The 20197-nt window shown below is 41.0% G+C and overlaps 2 protein-coding genes and 1 long non-coding RNA gene across 3 annotated transcripts; 2 read left to right on the top strand and 1 right to left on the bottom strand.

The window, feature by feature from the left end:
- Positions 1 to 9855: 9855 nt before the first annotated feature.
- On the top strand, positions 9856 to 11344 carry LOC308690802. Its single transcript, XR_014030196.1, has 4 exons — positions 9856 to 10726; positions 10808 to 10907; positions 11001 to 11068; positions 11150 to 11344. It is a non-coding gene; the product is annotated as an uncharacterized lncRNA (long non-coding RNA).
- A 4308-nt stretch (positions 11345 to 15652) lies between these two features.
- On the bottom strand, positions 15653 to 16993 carry hbba2 (hemoglobin, beta adult 2). Its single transcript, XM_081380826.1, has 3 exons — positions 16287 to 16993; positions 15960 to 16182; positions 15653 to 15867 (listed from the first exon to the last, which is right to left on the bottom strand). The coding sequence occupies exons 1-3, from the start codon at positions 16376 to 16378 to the stop codon at positions 15739 to 15741; spliced, it is 444 nt and encodes a 147-aa protein (XP_081236952.1). The 5' UTR covers positions 16379 to 16993; the 3' UTR covers positions 15653 to 15738.
- Positions 16994 to 17651: 658 nt separating this feature from the next.
- LOC308699812 (hemoglobin cathodic subunit alpha-like) lies at positions 17652 to 19189 on the top strand. The gene is made up of 3 exons (XM_081380866.1): positions 17652 to 17960; positions 18057 to 18264; positions 18462 to 19189. The coding sequence occupies exons 1-3, from the start codon at positions 17866 to 17868 to the stop codon at positions 18588 to 18590; spliced, it is 432 nt and encodes a 143-aa protein (XP_081236992.1). The 5' UTR covers positions 17652 to 17865; the 3' UTR covers positions 18591 to 19189.
- Positions 19190 to 20197: the final 1008 nt, after the last annotated feature.

Raw genomic sequence — 20197 nt, forward strand, 5'->3', positions numbered from 1 at the left:
TTTTAAATGCCTTTCATGTAGCTATAACCTATATTGTTTTACATTTTTACTTATGAAAATCCATCATAAAAAAACTATTACAAATCCATATAATTACAAATACTGACATAATACTAAAGTACTTATGCTGTTGTTTGAATTATTCATATCGGTTATTCAAAAAGTAGCCTAAATAGCCTACTATTGTCCACGAAGAGTTGCCCCAATGAATTTTTTTCTTCTTCTAAAGTTGACTGAGTCAGGATCCCTACACATGCTCCCTACTCCCTGGATATTTCACCCTAAAATGTAAATTAAGTCATAATCTTACTGTTGTTCTACTACTACTACTAATAATAATAATAATACATTTTATTTAAAAAGGTGCCTTTCTGACACTCAAGTTCACCGTACAGGCATACATAAAAGTTAATACAATAAACAAATAATAAAGTTATACAAAAAGTAGATTAAAATCAAGTAGAATTACAGATGAATGGATACTACAGTGAATAGGCTTGTTTAAACAGAAAGGTTTTGAGTCCAGTTTTGAAATGAGGGAAAGAGTCCATGTTTTTGAGATGAAGTGGAAGGGAATTCCAAAGGCGGGGAGCAGAGCGGCTGAATGCTCTGCTCCCCATTGTGGCGAGACGGGCAGGTGGGACAGACAGGTGTAATGTGGAGGAGGACCTGAGAGAACGAGATGGAGTGGAAACATGTAGGAGATCAGATAGATAAGGGGGAGAGAGGTTGTGGATGGCTTTGAATGTCAGCAAGAGGACCTTGAACTGGATACGGAACTGGATAGGGAGCCAGTGAAGCTGCTGGAGGACTGGAGTGATGTGATGGATGGAGGGGGTTCGGGTAATGATTCGGGCAGCTGAATTTTGGACTAGTTGAAGTTTACGGAGGGATTTGTGAGGGAAGCCCAAAAGAAGTGTAGGCTATTGCAATAGTCTAGATGGGCGGTGACAAGGCTGTGGACAAGAATGGCAGCAGAGTGGGGGGTAAGGGAGGGGCGGAGACGATTAATGTTACGTAAGTGGAAGTAGGCTGAACGGGTGATGTTATTGATGTGTGATTGAAATGATAGTGTGCTATCAAGGATGACACCCAGACTCTTAACCTGAGGGGAAGGCGAGACGGAGGAGTTATCAATTGTGATGGAGAAACTGTTAGTTTTGGCTAATGTGGATTTGGTACCAATGAGGAGAAACTCGGTTTTATCACTGTTAAGTTTAAGGAAGTTGAGGGTAAGCCAGGATTTTATTTCAGCAATGCAATCGGTGAGGGTACTGAGTGGGAGAGTGGTTGTGGGCTTTGTGGTGAGGTAGAGCTGGATGTCATCCGCGTAGCAGTGGAAATTAACATTGAATTTACGGAGAATATTACCAAGGGGAAGAAGGTAGATAATAAAGAGAAGGGGCCCCAGGACAGAGCCCTGGGGCACACCTGTAGTGACGGGAGAGGAAGTGGATTTGAATGACTTAAGCTGAATGAACTGAGTGCTCCAGAGAGGTAGGATGTGAGCCGACTTTCAGCGGTGAACCAGGGGGCGGAGACAGTGAATGAAACAGGTCGAGTTTTTAACGGAGCGAGGGAGTTGAGAATGTTTAGAAGTCCAATATTGTAATGAGAAACCAAATCATCAGGGGTGAAGAGATTGTGGATGTTGAGGATGGCAGACGAGTCAATAGTTGTAGAGTGGCTGGGTTAATGTTTTCTATATTGTGAAAAGTGATATGACGTGATGTCTTGGTGATTGAGAGGGTAAGTTCAGCTGTAAATGTGATGAGAAAATGATCCGTTATGGGGAGTTCATCAACTGTAATGTTGATGGGAGTGACACCAGAGCAACAGATCAGATCTAGAGTGTGGCCTTTGGAGTGTGTGGGACAAGTTATATGCTGAAGGAAACCAAAACTGTCCAGGCAGGAGGTGAAGTCTATGTGAGCTGAACAGTTTCTTTGTCAGGTTTGACAGAGACAACAAAAGAACAGTGATGCCAGCCCTGTCACTTGAGGGAAGCACAGCACTGGTAACGAGGTGAGATGCACCTTGCGCACCATCAACCCACACAAAGCAGCTGGACCAGACGGTGTGCTTGGACGTCTTCTGAGGGACTGTGCCGATCAGCTGACTGAGATCTGAGCTGACTGAGCTGACTGGACCTCTCCCTGTCCTCTGCCATGGTACCAGCCTGTTTAAAACATCAACCATCATCCCAGTTCTCAAAAAGTCTGTGATCACTTGCCACAACGACTACAGGCCAGTGGCACACACTCCCATAGCAGCTAAATGCCTGGAGAGACTGATCCTCTCACTCATTAGGAACTACACTCCTGGAAATATGGACCAGCTGCAGTTTGCTTACAAGGCAAACAGATCGAGCGGTAATGCGTTTTCCATGGCTCCACACACTGTTCTGGAGCATCTAAAGTAGACTAATGCCAGTGCCAAGATTCTCTTTGAATCTATAAAGAGATTTATTTCCTTTATAGAACTATTTAACAGTTCCAAACAAACGAATCACGAAACTACACCATCTGGGGCTAAATGCACATATGCAATTGGATTTTGGATTTTTGACAGACCGAACACAGAGAGTAAGGCTGGGAAAATAAACCTCATCCACTCTATCCCTGAATACGGGAGCACCGCAGGGTTGTGTTCTTTGCCCACTTCTTTACACTCTTTTCACACATGAATGTGTTGCTACTAACCCCACAAACCATATTATCAAGTTTGCACACACGGTCATTGGACTAATAACAAACAACAGTGAAACAGCATAAAGATAAGAGGAACAAAGATTGCACACATGGTGTGATGGACACAACACTCAACATCAGGAAAACAAAGGAAATTATCATCGACTACAGGAGAACAAAAAGGACTGAACATGCCCCACTCCTTATAAATGAAGATGTAGTGAGGATTTCTGGTTGTACAAATCACAGAGGTGCTCAATTGGACCACTCACATGTCCACAGTGGTGGGCCCAGCAGAGCCTATATTACCTGAGGGCATTCAAAGGATCCGGTCTACCCGAAACTGCTGGTGAACTTTTATTACAGTGCCACCAAAACTACAATAACATACTGTATGATGTCATGGTATGGTAACTGTAATCAGGCTGACAGGAAAATGCTGCAAAGAATTGTAAGTACGGCACAGGATACCACTGGGACCCAATTACGAGACCTGGACTCAAAACATCATAAAAGACCCTTCTCACCCAAGCCATCACCTGTTTAACCTTCTGCCTGGGAGGAGATACAGGAATATCACTGCTCGGACTTCGAGGAAGAAAAATAGTTTTTTTTTTTCCCCAGGGCTGTGACATTACTGAACACCACTTCTGCTCAATCCATCATACCTCAAGAGTTAAATAATCAAAGTCCACAGAGACTAGCATGTTAATCTCATCATTGTATATTGCTACTCTTTTTCATCCCACATTTTTGTAATTTATTTTAATTTGATGTCAATCCCATGTGTAGTTATTGTTTTCTAATATTTGTTGTTTGCTGAGCATGTGACTTTTTGTAATCTTGTTTACAATGACAATAAAGCTCTATTCTATTCTATCAACTGGCAGTTGTGTTTTATACCTTTTTAGATATGTGCATATCATGATAATATGTGCAATCAGACATAGTATATGAATTACTATTCTTATGAGTGCATTACAAAATCATGCAAACATGCATATATATTTAGATAATTCTAACTCTTAGAATTTTTGTATTCCAACCTGGTATGGGGTTTTATGCGATTCCATTGTGGTATAATGTTGCCTCAGTTTTTTTAAAACATTTGATGATATATAATGTAAAGATCTTGAAAATACCTCTTTACTCACTACTGAAGGTGGCTCATATTTTTTTGCGGGTTAACTGGACATAAATTAGTGAAATGCACTTTTCATTGGGGAAAATATGGAGCCATGGGCCGTCGCTGGGGTGAAAGGTGGTAAAAATCCAGCAGTTATGCCCCTGTTGTATGAATAATTCTAATATTTATAACAGTTATATGCCTGAGATTTAAATGAAAACCACAAAAACATGCAAATCATACCTCCCTAAAAATGGTTTAGTTCGATCTAAAGTATTTATTAATTACTCAGTCAGTGACAAACATCAGATGGACCCAATAACATTGTAAGTCCCTCCCCAGCTCGTGAACAGAACCAATCAGAGTTGAGGCGGCAGTGCCTGAAGTTAACGATGAACTTGGTGGAAGAGCAGGAGACTGACTGACTGAAAATTTCGGGGAAAAGAAAGCATAAATCAGGGTACCAGAAACGCCATGAAAAGAAGGAGAGGGAGGCCAGGAGAGTTGTTGTATCCCAGTCGATCAAGACATTCTTAAAGCATTCTTTGCATTTAGCCTGGGAAAACCCAGATAACTTCCGGCAAATTTAGATTTGCTCTGCAAGTAGTCTGGCAAAGAGCTCATTCTATGATTCAAGGCCATTTCTAATCCTCGAAATCGCGGCACCAATCAGAAACGTTGGGGCGGGCTTTACACAATGACGATCGCTCTGATTGGTTTTAGGTCTATCCAATTGCGCCCAGAGGCATTTGAGGATGTCTGTTCAACTTTTAAATGCATTATATTCAAATTGCAAACATGTACATGAGGACAGTCTCCATGAAATGGTCGACGCGGGTTCACGAGAGATGGATGCCGGTGTTACGGATCAACTGGGGATCATGTTAACTGGGGGAACGCGCGTGCACGCAGATAGTTTTACCTGGATTTCCAGCAGATGTTAGACGGCTACAGATTCGTCAATTGCCATTTTTTCACGGATCAATGATTAAAAACGTATGTTTCACCAGTTGTATAAACTGGTATGTATAATAAAGCGATTTGTTTTTGTAGTGTATATTCCTGCGTATTTGACGCAATTTCAAAGAAGTTTAACATACTTTAGTGTCAAGCTCAGAAACCACGCCTATGTTAACATGGGGCATTCGGTTTCATTGGATGAGCGGACTTGTCAGCGCACTTCAGAATGTAAGAATTTACACGTCTCATGTATCATATTGCTTGCTTATAGTGTGTTGTTCGACCCACAAATAACAACAGATGTAGATTAAGTTAAATTAGCAATAGGCATAGGCTACCTAAAGAAAACGTGAATTGCAAATTCATTTACATTTTTTCAACAAGTTGTTTTTATTGACCTGCATAGCCTATAATTTTATAATGGATCTGTTATATTTATATAAAAACATTTATCAGTTTATTTTACAATGCTGATTTTATTATATTAACCTATCTCTTGCGAGTACAACCAGCTCTGGCTCGGGCTCTGGATTGTGTGTAAAATCCAGCTTTGTATCCATTTCCCTGGACATAAAACAGCTATGCTTATAGGGTCATGAAGGTAATATCTCATGAACTTGTAACATTTTCAATGACTGGTCAATAAATAATTATTTTATCCTTGTTTTTTTTCAGACTCCAGCTGAATTAAGCCAAGAAGTCTTGATAAAATTCAATCTTGAAGAGGGAATAATTATTGTTCTTTTAATATTGTGATTGCAGAGCTTGTTTGGAATTATACAAGGTGTGTGATAATGCCAATGAACTTATGGTTGAGAAGTTTCATCCTGGATTTTTTACTGATCTTAAATCAACATTTTGGCTGAATTATAAGATCACATTGTTTATAATTATGTTTTATTTTTTCCAAAAGATTAAAATAGAAAAAGAGAACAATTCTGTATGTAATACTGCATCTTCTTAGAATCATATAATCTTTTAAAAAGTAGACCTTTTAATCTGCAATAAACACAGCTCATTATTTCCATTCGGGACGAAACAATTGATTGGTTTGGGCGACTGTCACTCACTCTCGCAAACATGGCTACCACCCCTGTTGCTAGATCTGCCCATATGCGCGCGCACCCGTTTGATTTGAGGAGTGCAAGAGGCGCGGAACCTACGAAGAGTAAAATTATGGCAGAGAAAGAGCATTCAAAATTGAAAGCACCTGCATATGCAGTCAGTGAAGGCAAACAAGGCAAAAACTACTTCCTCGGACCCTGGTTGCCCACACTCTTGAACGACCTCCTCTGCGTTGCCCTCGACCCCGGACCTGTCCTCGAACCGACGATGCGGTACTTGTCTCCGGAGTGTAGTCCTCATTAGAGTCAACAATGTTTTCATCATGAAAACTCTTACATGCAAAACACCGTATATGTTATGAATCTTACACAAAATTCACCTTCATCACAGTTTAACTTATGGTAATGGTAAAACGTGTATCAGTGCAACCTGTTTTTAGCTTTGCCTTATAAATATAGCTCATTACCTATAAATATAGCTCGTTACCGAATCAAACAAAGTAGGCTATATTTTAAACTTTACCAGTATCGATATGCTAGCTTGATAGTGAGTACTAAAAGAAATCTTGTTTATATTCATAGTGATAAAGTTAGGTATTTTATTACATGTGATTCTGACATGATGTCACTGCATGCACTGCGCTCCTTCCTCTCCACTCCTCTCAGGTAAATAAATGCGTCTTCCAGCTGAGCCTGAGCGTTTGGCGTCGCGCGTTCATGTGTTTTGGGGGCGTGGCTTTGGAAGGAGCTCAGAAGGGAGGGGGTGGAGTGAATGGAAATAATTAGCTGTGTTTACAACAGTCGTGAGAGGTCTACAGACACTCGATTTGTATACTCTCTTTTTCAGAGTACTTACATTTTAATTATGTATTGGTATATAAAGACAGTTTAAACAAATTTGGAATGTTTTTTTTTTTTAGAAAAATCCTACCTACCCTGCCTTTAAATGTCATTATTGCAACTGGTGTTGTTGTTAGGCCACATACTGCCACAGCAAATGGATGCAATTAAAGTTAGAGAAATCAAAAACTTTTTGCAGGATAACCAATATCCTGATAGCTGCTCAGGAAAGGAGCGCTATTACTTAAAGAGAAGATGTGAAAATTTCACAATGAAAGGTAATGGTGTATTAAGTTGGTCTTGCCATAAAAAGGTAATACAACTGTGACCTTTATTTACTATTATAACATTATTACATTAGATGGAGAGCTGCATTACATCTGCAGAAGAAAAAAGGACAAGAGTCATCATTTAGCTAAAGTTGTCCTTTCACCCGAGGAGGCGCACAATGTCTTTATGGAACCCTGCAACACTTCTATCTCCCACCAGTCCTCCTCAGCCTGCAACACTTCCATCTCTTGCCAGTCCTCCTCACCCTGCAACACTTCCATCACCAGCCAATCCTCCTCACCCTGCAACACTTCCATCACCAGCCAATCCTCCTAACCCTGCAACACTTCCATCACCAGCCAATCCTCCTCACCCTGCAACACTTCCATCTCCTGCCAGTCCTCCTCACCCTGCAACACTTCCATCTCCTGCCAGTCCTCCTCACCCTGCAACACTTCCATCACCCACCAGTCCTCCTAACCCTGCAACACTTCCATCTCCTGCCAGTCCTCCTCACCCTGCAACACTTCCATCTCCTGCCAGTCCTCCTCACCCTGCAACACTTCCATCTCCTGCCAGTCCTCCTAATCCTGCAACACTTCCATCTCCTGCCAGTCCTCCTAATCCTGCAACACTTCCATCGCCTGCCAGTCCTCCTAATCCTGCAACACTTCCATCGCCTGCCAGTCCTCCTCACCCTGTAACACTTCCATCACCCACCAGTCCTCCTCACCCTGTAACACTTCCATCACCCACCAGTCCTCCTAACCCTGCAACACTTCCATCTCCTGCCAGTCCTCCTAACCCTGCAACACTTCCATCTCCTGCCAGTCCTCCTAACCCTGCAACACTTCCATCGCCTGCCAGTCCTCCTCACCCTGTAACACTTCCATCACCCACCAGTCCTCCTAACCCTGCAACACTTCCATCACCAGCCAATCCTCCTCACCCTGCAACACTTCCATCTCCTGCCAATCCTCCTCACCCTGCAACACTTCCATCTCCTGCCAGTCCTCCTCACCCTGTAACACTTCCATCACCCACCAGTCCTCCTCACCCTGTAACACTTCCATCACCCACCAGTCCTCCTAACCCTGCAACACTTCCATCTCCTGCCAGTCCTCCTAACCCTGCAACACTTCCATCTCCTGCCAGTCCTCCTCACCCTGTAACACTTCCATCACCCACCAGTCCTCCTAACCCTGCAACACTTCCATCTCCTGCCAGTCCTCCTAACCCTGCAACACTTCCATCTCCTGCCAGTCCTCCTAACCCTGCAACACTTCCATCGCCTGCCAGTCCTCCTCACCCTGTAACACTTCCATCACCCACCAGTCCTCCTAACCCTGCAAACACTTCCATCGCCTGCCAGTCCTCCTAATCCTGCAACACTTCCATCGCCTGCCAGTCCTCCTCACCCTGTAACACTTCCATCACCCACCAGTCCTCCTCACCCTGTAACACTTCCATCACCCACCAGTCCTCCTAACCCTGCAAACACTTCCATCTCCTGCCAGTCCTCCTCACCCTGCAACACTTCCATCTCCTGCCAATCCTCCTCACCCTGCAACACTTCCATCTCCTGCCAGTCCTCCTCACCCTGCAACACTTCCATCTCCTGCCAGTCCTCCTCACCCTGTAACACTTCCATCACCCACCAGTCCTCCTCACCCTGTAACACTTCCATCACCCACCAGTCCTCCTAACCCTGCAACACTTCCATCTCCTGCCAGTCCTCCTAACCCTGCAACACTTCCATCTCCTGCCAGTCCTCCTCACCCTGTAACACTTCCATCACCCACCAGTCCTCCTAACCCTGCAACACTTCCATCTCCTGCCAGTCCTCCTAACCCTGCAACACTTCCATCTCCTGCCAGTCCTCCTAACCCTGCAACACTTCCATCGCCTGCCAGTCCTCCTCACCCTGTAACACTTCCATCACCCACCAGTCCTCCTAACCCTGCAAACACTTCCATCGCCTGCCAGTCCTCCTAATCCTGCAACACTTCCATCGCCTGCCAGTCCTCCTCACCCTGTAACACTTCCATCACCCACCAGTCCTCCTCACCCTGTAACACTTCCATCACCCACCAGTCCTCCTAACCCTGCAAACACTTCCATCTCCTGCCAGTCCTCCTCACCCTGCAACACTTCCATCTCCTGCCAATCCTCCTCACCCTGCAACACTTCCATCTCCTGCCAGTCCTCCTCACCCTGCAACACTTCCATCTCCCACCAGTCCTCCTAACCCTGCAACACTTCCATCACCCACCAGTCCTCCTAACCCTGCAACATTTCCATCTCCTGCCAGTCCTCCTCACCCTGCAACACTTCCATCTCCCACCAGTCCTCCTAACCCTGCAACACTTCCATCACCCACCAGTCCTCCTAACCCTGCAACACTTCCATCACCAGCCAATCCTCCTCACCCTGCAACACTTCCATCTCCTGCCAATTCTCCTCACCCTGCAACACTTCCATCTCCTGCCAGTCCTCACCCTGCAACACTTCCATCACCCACCAGTCCTCCTAACCCTGCAACACTTCCATCTCCTGCCAGTCCTCCTCACCCTGCAACACTTCCATCTCCCACCAGTCCTCCTAACCCTGCAACACTTCCATCTCCTGCCAGTCCTCCTCACCCTGCAACACTTCCATCACCAGCCAATCCTCCTCACCCTGCAACACTTCCATCACCTGCCAATCCTCCTCACCCTGCAACAATGGCACAAACACAAATTAACCCAGGCTCACCAACTACTCACTCCCAAGACACCTTCCCTGTGTCAACATATTCGGAAGAACAAGGTAAAAAATGAAGTGGTGTGGTTATATTTCACTGTGCCATGGCTCAGAATTTTACTTTGTATTTATTGTGCTTATTTTAGTGATACATGATATATGGGAGGGCAAGAAACAGGAAGTGCTGTGGAGCAAAATGGGCCCCTACAAATTGTTCACCAAGAACCTGATGGGTCTGGCACCAGGTAAATGTTTAGAAAGTGAGGTAGGGTTGCATTCTCAAATAGTGTGTGGTTACCTTTTTTTGTTTTGGTTCCTTGTTTTATCAATTCAATAGCCCTTATTTTGATTCTTTTTGTAAATAGGTTGTGAATGGTTACCTACACAATCTTAAAAACCGAATAAATGTGTCAGGAATGAAACAGGCATATTTCATTGATTCATACCAGATGACTGCAATCTGGAAAGGAAGCCAAAAGGGCTTGAAAAAGGTTTTTTCATTTAAACACAAACTTCAAAGTGTTTTAGTATATTGAGAGTTTTTAAAACTGCTAATGTATTGTTTGTAGCTTGATCCATCCAGTTATTATGTTCTTTTCGGGGCTGTTTGTGTCAGCGACAACCATTGGACATTTATAGTAAGTTACTTTCTAAATTACTACAGAAGTAGATACATGAATTGATGGTAATGCAGACTTAAGATGAATTATCTAATGACAGTTAATGTTTTTTTTAGGCAATGTTCCCACAATTGTCAAAATCCATATATATTGACCCTTTTGGTGCTAATGAATCAGCAATTTCCAAATGCAAGGATGCTACAAGGCTTGTATTGTATGCAAAGTTTCTTAAAACGTTGAGTTATCTGTTGTATATTATGTATTGTGGCTTAATGATGAGTGCACTTGCACACACTTCTATTTAATAGATCTTTCCTTAGGATGAAAGGTCTGAACATTTCCAGGTGGGGATGCCACTCAGTTGTGCATCCTACCCAACAGGATTCCACATCATGTGGTGCATTTGTTTGCAAAGTAAGCTATATGTACTTGTAGTAATTTTACAGTCTTTATTGATAAAACATAATTCATGTATGGCATAACTGCTCACATCAGCTAGCAGAGCTGCTTCTTATGGAGGAAGAAATGACGTTTTCAAATGAAGGCGTTGTTTTACTGCGTCTGGAAATTGCAAAAAGGCTTTTAAGAGAAACTGGTGAGAAAGAATCCTTTAAATTTTTTTTATAGCCTTGACTACCTTTGTTTATAAGTTTTCTGGGCATGACATGACTCCCTCTACATATTATAGATGACCTTTCACAGCTCTGTCGTTCGTGTGGAGAGCAGCACAGGCATGAAGGCCAAACTGTGCAATGGGTAAGAACAATTTATAAATATACATTGCAAAACACACACTTAACATGTAATTTATTCTAATGTTTGTTCTTCCTTCCTTAGATTGAATGTACAGAATGTGGAAGGTGGTACCATTGGGACTGTGTGGGTAGACCTTCCACAGTTGGCAAATACAGCTGCCCTACATGCATGTAGTGCATTTGTCCTGCCTTATTTATTTATTTTCTGTTATTGTTTCTTCAATATGTTATGTTTATTGAACATTCCCCTAAATAAATGCTGTGGGTAATTCACTGGATCCTATCTGTATGTCATTCATTATAAATTATTATTATATTTGCATAACTATGGCTTATCACTTTTCTCCACTTTTAAGGAACATTTATGGAGTGTCCTGTATGCTTTAACTCATTCCTCAGCTTAAATAAATAACTTGTTCCTTTAACTACAGTGCATTGCTGCTCAATTTAAATTAAGCCACAAACCATGCATCAAAAATAATCTGCGAATACACACGCACAGCAAAGACACAATTTAAATACTTTATTGAATGTAACAATTGTCATCTAGATACGAATTCCATTGAAACGAATGTAACAAAATGATGTGGGCGTGGTCTGACTGTGTGTCGCGAAATTAAAAAAACAACAACAAAAAAACTTCCCTTAAACGGCGTTCTGAAACATACAGCGGAGTAGCGACAGAGGAAACAACAGAGGCCTGATATGATACAAACATTAATTTACCAAAATCTTTTAAATCTACTCAGTGGAAAATTCGCTGTGACGAATCTGTAGCCGTCTAACATCTGCTGGAAATCCAGGTAAAACTATCTGCGTGCACGCGCGTTCCCCCAGTTAACATGATCCCCAGTTGATCCGTAACACCGGCGTATGACGTAGGACGTAGCGTTTGATTTAGCTATACTTCGTTCTACGTCACAACGCTTACTACGCTACGTCCTACGTCATACGCCAGCATCCATCTCCCGTGAACGCGCGTCGACCGTTGCCGGAAGCCAGTTATTTTCATTTATAAAGTTTTAAATATGTATATTTTTACGACAAATCCGCACGGATTACCCTCAGAAGGCCTTCATTTATCCCCTGGAGCCGGATGGATTACTTTTGTGAAGGATGCATGCACATTTTTGGACCCCATAACTTGACATTATAACCACTGAAAGATCTAAAACATTTTCTAAAATAACTGAAAATGTGTTCGTCTGAGAAAAATGATTGACATATGCATCTCGAACGGCTTGAGGGTGAGTAAATCATGGGTTTAATATCATTTTTGGCCGAACTATCCCTTTAATGAAGCTTTGCCAGACCATAACTCAGTTACTACTGAGAATGGTCTGGTTTTAACCAGGCTAGTTTGCATTGTTATTTCGCTGGGAATAAGAAAACTACCTACAGCCTGCCGGGTAGGCCTACTGTCACTTTCGATTACACCATAATCTAGCGAATGATTAAGCAGTCATTCCCTGTAATGGGAATTTTTACCTGTTTTACGCGGTAAAAACCCTGGGCCCTATTTTAACCATCTGAAACGCAAGTATCAAGCGCGAAACGCAAGTAACTTTGTGGGCGGGTTTTGGGCGTTGTTGCTATTATACCGGAGGGATAAATGACTCTTGCGCCCGACGCAAATCTAAAATGGGTTGGTCTGAAGTAGCTTCATTATTCATAGGTGTGGTTTGGGCGTAACGTGAAATAAACCAATCAGAGCGACATCTCACATTCCCTTTAAGAGCAGGCGCGCTTGTTCTAAAGCGGATTCCTATTATAACGGCGGATTTGCCAGGGGCACGCCAGGAGCGGTTCACAGCCGAGGAGAGCGACGTTCTCGTCAGGGCCGTAAAACACAGAGAAGTGAGGTTGGGGATGGAGAAACACACCCAAATTAACTTCGGTTAAACAGGCGTATGATAATTGGGTAAATGTGTAAGCTAGATGTATGCTTTTATAATAATCTATCTATCTATCTGAGAATCAGGGCCCTATCTTGCACCCAGCGCAATTGACTTTGTACCCGCGCAAAGCCGCTTTTCCCTCCACAGAAGCACGTCGCTAAACCAGGGAATGAACTTGAGCTCCCTGCGGTTCAGCGCAAAAAAGGAGGCGTGTTACGGCGCAAACGTTCCTTCAAGCTATTTTGCAGGTTTAGAAAACAATTGCGCCACTAACCAGGAAAAAATAGTTTAAAGTCAGTGGCGCGTTGCGCATGTTATTCATATGCTATTTTTAAGGGCACATGCTTGGCCATAATCAATGTAGCGTGTGCACAACGCGCATACACTTTGATTCTCTCATCTACACAGAAGCAACAGTTTTCATTTTTGCAAATCATACATTATTACGATAGATAGATAGATAGATAGATAGATAGATAGATAGATAGATAGATAGATAGATAGATAGACAATTTATTATAAAAGCATACATCTAGCTTACACATTTACCCAAATTATCATACGCCTTTTTAACCGAAGTTAATTTGGGTGGGTTTCTCCATCCCCAACGTCCCTGACGAGAGTGTTGCTCTCCTCGGCTGTGAACCGCTCCTGGCGCGCACCTGGCAAATCCGCCGTTACAATAGGAATCCGCTTTAGAAAAAGCGCGTCTGCTCTTAAAGGGAATGTGAGATGACGCTCTGATTGGTTTATTTCACGTTACGCCCAAACCACACCTATGAATAATGAAGCTACTTCAGACCAACCCATTTTAGATTTGCGCCTGGCGCAAGAGTCATTTATCCCGCCGGGAAAATAGCAACAGCGCCAAGACCCGCCCACGAAGTTACTTGCGCTTTGCGCTTTGACACTTGCGTTCAGATCGTTAAAATAGGGCCCTCAAAGTGTATGCGCGTTGTGCACACGCTACATTGATTACGCATGCGCCCTTAAATAGCATAATTAATAACATGCGCAAGGCACCACTGACTATAAACTAGTTTTTTCGGTTATAGTGGCGGAATTGTTTTCTAAACGTGCAAAATAGCATGAGGGAACGTTTGTGCCGGAACACGCCTCCTTTTTGGCTGAACCGCCCCGCGAGCAAGTGTATTTTTTAGTTAACCGACGTGTGTCTGTGGAGGGAAAAGTCCGCTGTGCGCGGGTGCAAAATAGGAATGATACATGTGTCAGTGTACAAAGTCAATTGCGCTGGGTGCAAGATCCGTCTTTTTACACTATTGTAAATAGAGTTAAAAAATGTACACGAGTCAGGACGAATTGCATTATGCATCTGCCAGTCGGCTGATGATGTATTTATTTATCAAGAAAACAGGAACACGCTGCACTTGGATGCATACATTTATTAGATTTATTTAATAATAATACCAGTTCCATATTATCTTTATTAAAAATAAGACAATAATTTTTTTTTTATTTGACTGCATTCTTGTCAATTTCTAAACGTTTACTTTTTGATTTATGAATTATAACAGACTAATGGGGGGGGGGGGACATTATTTTGCGGTTACTTTTTAAAATTGTTTTTATTATTATTTAACAATTTCTTGCTTTTTGTTAGTTTTTATTAGTTGTAATTTTTATATAAACATTTAACTTTTAAAATAAAGGTCTTACAACAAAATCACCATCTTCTGTTATATGTGGGCCTCCATGCTCATTTGTTGTTTGTTTGTTTGTTTCATTTGTAAAGCGTCTTTGAGTTCCTTGGAAAGCGCTATATAAGACTTATGTATTATTATTATTACAGTATATATGATATTGGTGGAGTCAATCACCACATCAATATTTTTTCAGAGGGCCCTGAATCCTCTAGCTATGGCCTATGTGACCTGTGCATTTGTGCTGAAACAAGACGCTAAATGGACCCCTGTGGGCCATGTGACCCCTTTTTTGCACTTTCATTGATTAGTATTTGAGTTCTTCTCCCCTGAGATAGGGTTGACCAATAAATGGGTGTCTCATTTTATTAAAAATAAACTAAAAAAAAAATAAACCACAGAGTGCTAAATTAATGTTCCTGATATTTCATGATAAATTAGTTATTTGAAGCAATGATTCTGCAAGTGCAAGGCATCTTTAAAGATATGAATGCACAATGCAAAGTTTTGAACACCGGACAGCCTGTGTTATCTACAAGTGATGACTGTTTTGAGTTTTGTGTCTACAGTTTTGGAAAATTACATCAAGGTTCTAAAATTGGTGCCAAAATGAGTGTAAAAAACAAAAAGGATAGTGGCAGAATTATGAGAGGGGCTCATATCCTGTACATTCTTGCAACATCTCACATGCCATAACCTGAGGCTAAAAGAACTCTGAACCATCCTAATGTATAATGGCCAATCATTTATATGCACATTCATATGGCCCAACTTGCAGCATATCACTACCGTCCGAAAGTCTGCTTATACAATTGTGACCAAATTAAGAGCATTTTGAGTGTTTTAAAAATTGAAAAAGAAAATATTAGGCCTATAACCATTGCAAGGTGAAAAATTATTCACTGATAATGCTGAATATGATGGCAACAGTTTTGTTCATTTTGGAGAGAAATGTTGATGCTCATTTATCATTATGCTGTATGTTAAAGTAATTTACTTGATGAATAAACAGACTCACAATCCAGCCCTTGTTTGATTGCTTTATTTATATACCTTTTCAACACTTTAATGCATCGAATCATTGAATTGAGGCAGAGATGTCGAGCAGGACTTCAGTAGTACTGGCTGGAGAGAGCGGACACAACTACAGACAGGAGCTTCTGCCAGGTGGCCTGAACTGCAGGGGTGAAAGCGGGTCCAAATGCGGTCGCAATGATAATGGTGAGGCAATTGGCCAACAGCTGCGTGGGTCAAGAAAACGTGCACTTATTAGGCAACAACAGTATGTGACATCCTTATTAATACGCTCAAATTTAGAAAATAAAGCATTTACCTTGAAGTTGCCTGGATCGACGTTGAGTTTCTCGCAGTGCAGCTGGCTAAGTTGGGCGTAAGTGGCTTTGATGTTATCCATGTTCTTCACGGCTTTGTCCAACGCATTTAGCACAGTTTTACCATGTGCTGACACTTTAGGATTGCCCTGGATTGCAGCTGCATTGGATAGGTCTCCAAAGGTACCGAAATACCTCTGAGTCCAGGGGTATACAATCAGCACCCTGTCACGTGAAGGAATGGAAATAGCTCTATAAATCCAAACTCTTTTCAAAATACATAATTGAATTAACGGCGTGTTATAATCTTTGACACGCTTTCACATTACCTTGCCAGAGTCTGGGGTCCGATTTCACCGACGTTGATTTTGCCCCAGACACTCGCAACAGTTTTGCGCTCGGAATCTGACCACTCCACCATTGTGATTATCTCTTTCCTTTTTCAACAAGTGTGAATGCTGAACATAGATAGATACGCGCGGAATTTTTATACTCGCACTCTCCAACCCACACCAGGCGCCGAGACTGATTGGTACCCAGCCTACTTGGATCCGATCCTAGTTAGCTATATTTTGATTAGAAACTGCGAACTTAGATTGAACCCATTTGAACCCATTTCGTACATCTCAAAATAAATATGGATTCAATCATCAAAATGAATGTCGTATTGTGTGTATTGTTGTGTGTAAGAGTCCAAAATCTAATCAAGGCTTTATGTTGTAATTTGTCTTCCATACTCAGAAAATGTTGAAAACTATAGCTGGCCATTATGTTTAAAAAACACTAGGCACATGAGTCCCATTAACAGTGGATGGCACATAGTCAATGTCATAGATTTGAATCCGTATAGGGGAAAAACTCGGGCATGTAAATTATTAATATTAAATTAACGTTAAATTAAATAAAATTATCGCTTTCAACATCTAATTTAAGTTTTTAATTTGAACAAGTGCCAGCTCATTTTGCTTTATCTGGACACTCAGAGCCGTTCCTCCCATTTCAAAATGTTCTTAATTTGTTTAATCTCGATAACCGTGGATGTCCTGTTCTTTTTGTATTTAACCCACCCCTTTAGGTACCATTTGGTGTCCCCAAAAGACCCCGAACCATCTTAAAGCAATGTAATAACATAAGCAATTCTCACCTTTTTTGTTATACTAAATTCAACTCAATTCAACAATTTTTTTTTAAACAAAAAAGTCAGTTTAATGTAATTTAACTTGAAATTATTAAACATCCAAGTTAATTGTACTTTTACTACTTAAACCTTTTACTTACTTAAATTACTTAAATTACTTAAACCTTTTACCAAGTTAAAGGCAGCAACTTTTACATGCAAACACAGCAGACCGAATATAAATTGTTCAGATAAATAGGCCTATGTTGTTAATTTAGTACTAAAAAGGGGAGAAAAAAAGCAAGGACAGTATTGTTTATGTTTTCAGACAAAAACGGCCAAGACATTCAATACATTGTATTCTGGTAATTCTTTTAGGATATATAGGCATCGCTTCTCTCTCTCTCTCTCTCTCTCTCTCTCTCTCTCTCTCTCTCTCTCTCTCTCTCTCTCTCTCTCTCTCTCTCTCTCTCTCTCTCTCTCTCTCTCTCTCTCTCTCTCTCTCTCTCTCTCTCTCTCTCTCTCTCTCTCTCTCGCTCTCTCTCTCTCTCTCGCTCTCTCTCTCTCTCTCTCTCTCATTTAGAATAAATGAATAAGGCATTCACTGTTTTTTTTTAAAGCATGATGAAATGAATTGACAAAATGCGTCTTTAATTGTTGGCTGAAGTCTGAGAGGTGGAGCTGATGCGCTGTTGGGTGTGGCAGAACTGCGCAGTATAAAAAAAGACCCCTTATCATTCAACTAAAACTTTTCTCTTGTAGCCTAATACCGAAGTAGAAAGAATCGAAAAATGAGTTTGACAGCTAAGGATAAAGCTTTAGTCAAGGCCCTCTGGGGTAAATTCTCTGGTCAGGCCGACGCCATAGGACAAGAAGCTCTGGGAAGGTAAGAGATCTAGATTTGAATTATTTTTTGACACCAAGCAAATCAATGTCAAAGAGTTTTGCCAAACCAAATGACGGATTTTTCTCTTTCCCACAGAATGCTCATCGTCTACCCTCAGACTAAAATATATTTTCCTGACTGGACTGATTTTTCTCTCGACTCACCTCAAGTGAAGAAACACGGCAAATCTGTGATGTCAGCCATCACTGATGCTGTGGGCAAAATGGATGATCTTATTGGTGGAATGAGCAGCTTGAGTGATCTCCATGCCACTAAGGTTCGCCTTGACCCTGTAACCTTCAAGGTGAGATGATTTATATGTGCAGTGTTTCAATCCTTTCACTTGAGTGTACATTTAGGGAGTTAAAATAATCTGACACACTCATGGTGTGGAGCACTCTGAGTTCAATTAAAAGGAGACGTTCAAGATGTGAAATAAAATATGGATTATTAATTCATAGTGTATAATTTGTTCTTTTTTCTGTTCTTTTTTTTTTTCAGATTCTGTCCCATAACATCCTTGTGACTCTTGCAGTTCATTTCCCCTCTGACTTAACGGCAGAAGTGCACGTGGCCGTGGACAAGTTTCTTGCGGCTGTGTCTTCAGCCATCGGCGATAAATACAGATAAGATCATCATTCAGGGGCTACCTCAAATAATGAAAAATAAAATATCAGACGCAATCAATAAAATCTTCCACAATCAAAACGTCTCTTATACCTGTATTTTTTCCGGACGATAACCAAATCAATAGTCTATGCTAAGTTACATTGCATGATTGATTGTCCTTTAACCCTTTCAGACACGTTCCTTGGAAAACTTTAGCACCTCTCATTGTGCTTTGGAGTTTAAAGCAGGATCTTTCCATTTTATTAATTTTATTATGGCTGCTCTAAGGTAATCCGTTACTCTCATTTTAGCACATTGAAAATATCAGCAGCCATTTATTTTATTGATGACAATAATGAAATGACCAAAAGAAATGTCAGTGATTGTAAAGCTCGTTCTATTTAATCGATGTCATTTAATTTCTAAAAAACATTCTTTAAAAAACATTCTTTATTCTGTTTTTCTACACCTGGATGTAGAAAAACATTCTACATCCAGGGGTGTAGCCTTAAAAAACTTCCCCATGTGGTGAAAGTCAAGCTTTTTATGTTGTAATATGTCTATGTGGTGTTTTTAATATGCTTTAAGACAAACCATATACAAATTCATAAGTCAACAGCATTGCTGAGTATTTACTCATTAAAATTGCAACGAACCAAAGACCGTCTAAAATACGCGGTTTGAAATCGCTGGTGTTTATGATGTCACAAACCTTGTAACCAATTGATCATCAACGACTGGATCTCTGAGCTGGCGTGAGTCAGTGGAGGCGGGGCTAATTTGCATATTCATAGAACCGCTTACTAAATGAGACAAGGTTGTAGCGTGACATTCAAGCTATTTTAAGGCATGAGGAATGTTTTAAGGGAAAACACGTTTAAATATGTAATTTTGGTGATCAAAGATGAGTTTTAAGGGATACATTTTTTGACTACAGGGGGACTTTAAATAAAAGCCTAGAGAAAATGTTACTCAGTATGGCTTAAAAAAAAAAAGTCAAAATATAAATTATATAATATTTAAAAATAAAGTTTCCAGCACAAATAAAAACAAGAGAGAGAAAAAAGTCTGTAAAAATGAATACGCTATATCTAATCAATAAAATTGAGGCAACAGATTATAAGCAATATTATTAATTAAATTTAACAAGACGTTGTCTCTTAGCGCGCTACGAAGACTCATAAGGTATAACTTAACTAAAGGTAGGCTATACCATTTAGGATTGTTCCCCGAACCATACCTTAGGAAGCTGCTTAAGATATACCTTCTTATGTGCGACGTTACCCGGCGCTGTCCGTGGCGATGGTGCTGAATTGGTTGATATCGATGGCTCGAGAATCAATTATTCTCTTGTCCAGGCGCTGTTTCACTGCTTTATGCTAGAAAGTGGTGTTCTTTATAAAAGAAGCACTTCAGAAATAGTTGAAATTACATTTATTAGGACTATTGGATATTATAAAAAATAATCCAAACTATAAAAGCCTATAATAGCCAAACCTACATATTTTAAAATTGTATCATATATTGCTGCCACAATAACCATTTCAAAAATTTTACGTGCTTTCTTCTCTTTCCCATTTTTGTTCGCTGAGGTGGAGCTGCGATGAAATATTGTTCTTGTAAATACT

This window comes from Scardinius erythrophthalmus, assembly GCF_964197995.2.
Source record: "Scardinius erythrophthalmus genome assembly, chromosome: 1".
Classification (NCBI taxonomy): domain Eukaryota; kingdom Metazoa; phylum Chordata; class Actinopteri; order Cypriniformes; family Leuciscidae; genus Scardinius; species Scardinius erythrophthalmus.